The 1,738-nt window shown below is 61.2% G+C and overlaps 1 protein-coding gene across 1 annotated transcript; it reads left to right on the forward strand.

Annotated features, from left to right (window-relative positions):
* Window positions 1-759: 759 nt before the first annotated feature.
* Window positions 760-1,522, forward strand: TRAVEDRAFT_32604 (uncharacterized protein). The gene is made up of 2 exons (XM_008047702.1): window positions 760-1,173; window positions 1,234-1,522. Exon 1 carries the CDS (start codon window positions 939-941, stop codon window positions 1,149-1,151), a length of 213 nt encoding a protein of 70 aa, XP_008045893.1. The 5' UTR covers window positions 760-938; the 3' UTR covers window positions 1,152-1,173; window positions 1,234-1,522.
* Window positions 1,523-1,738: the final 216 nt, after the last annotated feature.

Raw genomic sequence — 1,738 nt, forward strand, 5'->3', positions numbered from 1 at the left:
TGGGTTATCTGTTGAACGGCCGCGCTGGTTTCTATTCTACAACTCGAACTAATACACCTGGCTTTGCTTGTCTCCCTACGGTCTGATCTAATGTGAGCAGCATCAACTCGGACTAGTAATGGTGTTCATGTACGAGCTCGAGCGAACATGCTGGCCTGAGCCTGAGTGTTGCGCACGTCGTGGTAATTCGCATAAGCGAGCGAGCATGAGGTCGAGCGGCCGTGCGAATTGGATGCACCACGGCCGGTGTTCCGCCCGTATATTATCTCGCTTGCTTGGACTAGACCGAGCATGATCAAGCCATAGATACAGCCAATTGAGCTTCCAGTTCCACAGCTCCCCTTGGAATGGATTTGGGGTGGATAGGAAGGCGGGGAGGCAGGGATACTGCCACCCTTCCTGCCCTTCCTCCCCAGATTCATTCCAGTGTCGGGGGGCAAGTATCAAGCGGCGGACGAGTTTAGAATTGTGAGCGCAGCAGCCAATGTCATCAGCGGGACACTCGCAAGCGGCTTAGACGGAGCTCTGAACGGCGATTTTTCCGTAAGCATGGCCAAGACCCTGGCGCTTTCACACTCATCTGCTCACTCGCCGAGATCTGTACTGACCGAACATGTACACAGTATCTACATAGTTCCTTGCTTACCCATCCCACCATTGTCTCCCTGAGTCTCCCCATCTAGGACGACGTCTCCAGAATCATCATCGGCCTAAGTAAGCAGAGAGCGACGGGGATGCCCATGATCCGAGGCAACGAGCCCCGGGAGAAGCACTGGCTGCGGGTGCGCTCGGCGGAGCATCAGACGGGTCGGCTAGTCCCATACGTGGACGCACCACCTGTTCCCTGGCCTGGACCGCAGACGCACGCATCACGGCGACAGCGGGCGAACACCGTGCACGCTCTGGCCTAGAGGGCGACCACTGTGGCGCGCCGCGCCATGTATCGTCCCACCTCCATGTTCGCCCGTCCCCTCGTTTCCCCATCCATGCGCCGCGCCCACCAACCTGTCGAGCGAGCCCGCCGCATCCGGAACACGCTCGGGAGCGAGGACGTTGCACAGGAGCTCCGCGGCGCCGCAGAGGACGCGGCAAGGCGTCGCGTTGAGGGCCGCTGCGCCGTCGCGCCTAGAGCTCTCGCACGATCCGCCTGAGGAGCAGCAAGGGTCGCTGCAGCTGGGAGCGCAGACGAGGTGAGCACGACGACATCTTCGGCGAACCCCAGATAAGACTCACCCTCGCCGTTCTGCTTCAGATGTTCCCTGCCGCGCCGCGCGAGCTCCAACACGTCACAGGCCGACAGCCACGTCGAATTGTCCCGGACCCTCCCAGCCGCTCAGCCCACGCACACACCGCGCACATCGAGGCTTTTGAGCCTAGTCGCCTCACCCGAAGTGCGCCTCGTCACGAGCACGCCACGGATGGAGGCTCGGCGAACAACACGTCGGCGGGTTGGGACGGGGAGGGCTCCGCAGAGCGCCAGAAAACGCTGCGACGCAGCGCGATGACGACCCTACGTTGTGCCTGGGGCTCTTGCCCGATCTACCCAGGGATCGGTGAGGTTTACTGCAATTGAGACGACATGACGAGGTGAGGACGGCGACTTCTTCGCCGTGTTCCAGATGAGACTCACCCTCGCCGTCCTGCTTCAGATATTCCCTGCCGCGCAACGCGAGCTCGAAGACGTCAACCACATCGAAGTGACCCAGACCCTCCCAGTCGCCCGGCGCACGCACACACT

This window comes from Trametes versicolor (genome assembly GCF_000271585.1).
Source record: "Trametes versicolor FP-101664 SS1 unplaced genomic scaffold TRAVEscaffold_153, whole genome shotgun sequence".
NCBI lineage: Eukaryota > Fungi > Basidiomycota > Agaricomycetes > Polyporales > Polyporaceae > Trametes > Trametes versicolor.

What these genes read in the sequence shown, in the direction of transcription:
- TRAVEDRAFT_32604 (XM_008047702.1), top strand. Translation starts at nt 939, where the DNA reads ATGTATCGTCCCACCTCCATGTTCGCCCGTCCCCTCGTTTCCCCATCC.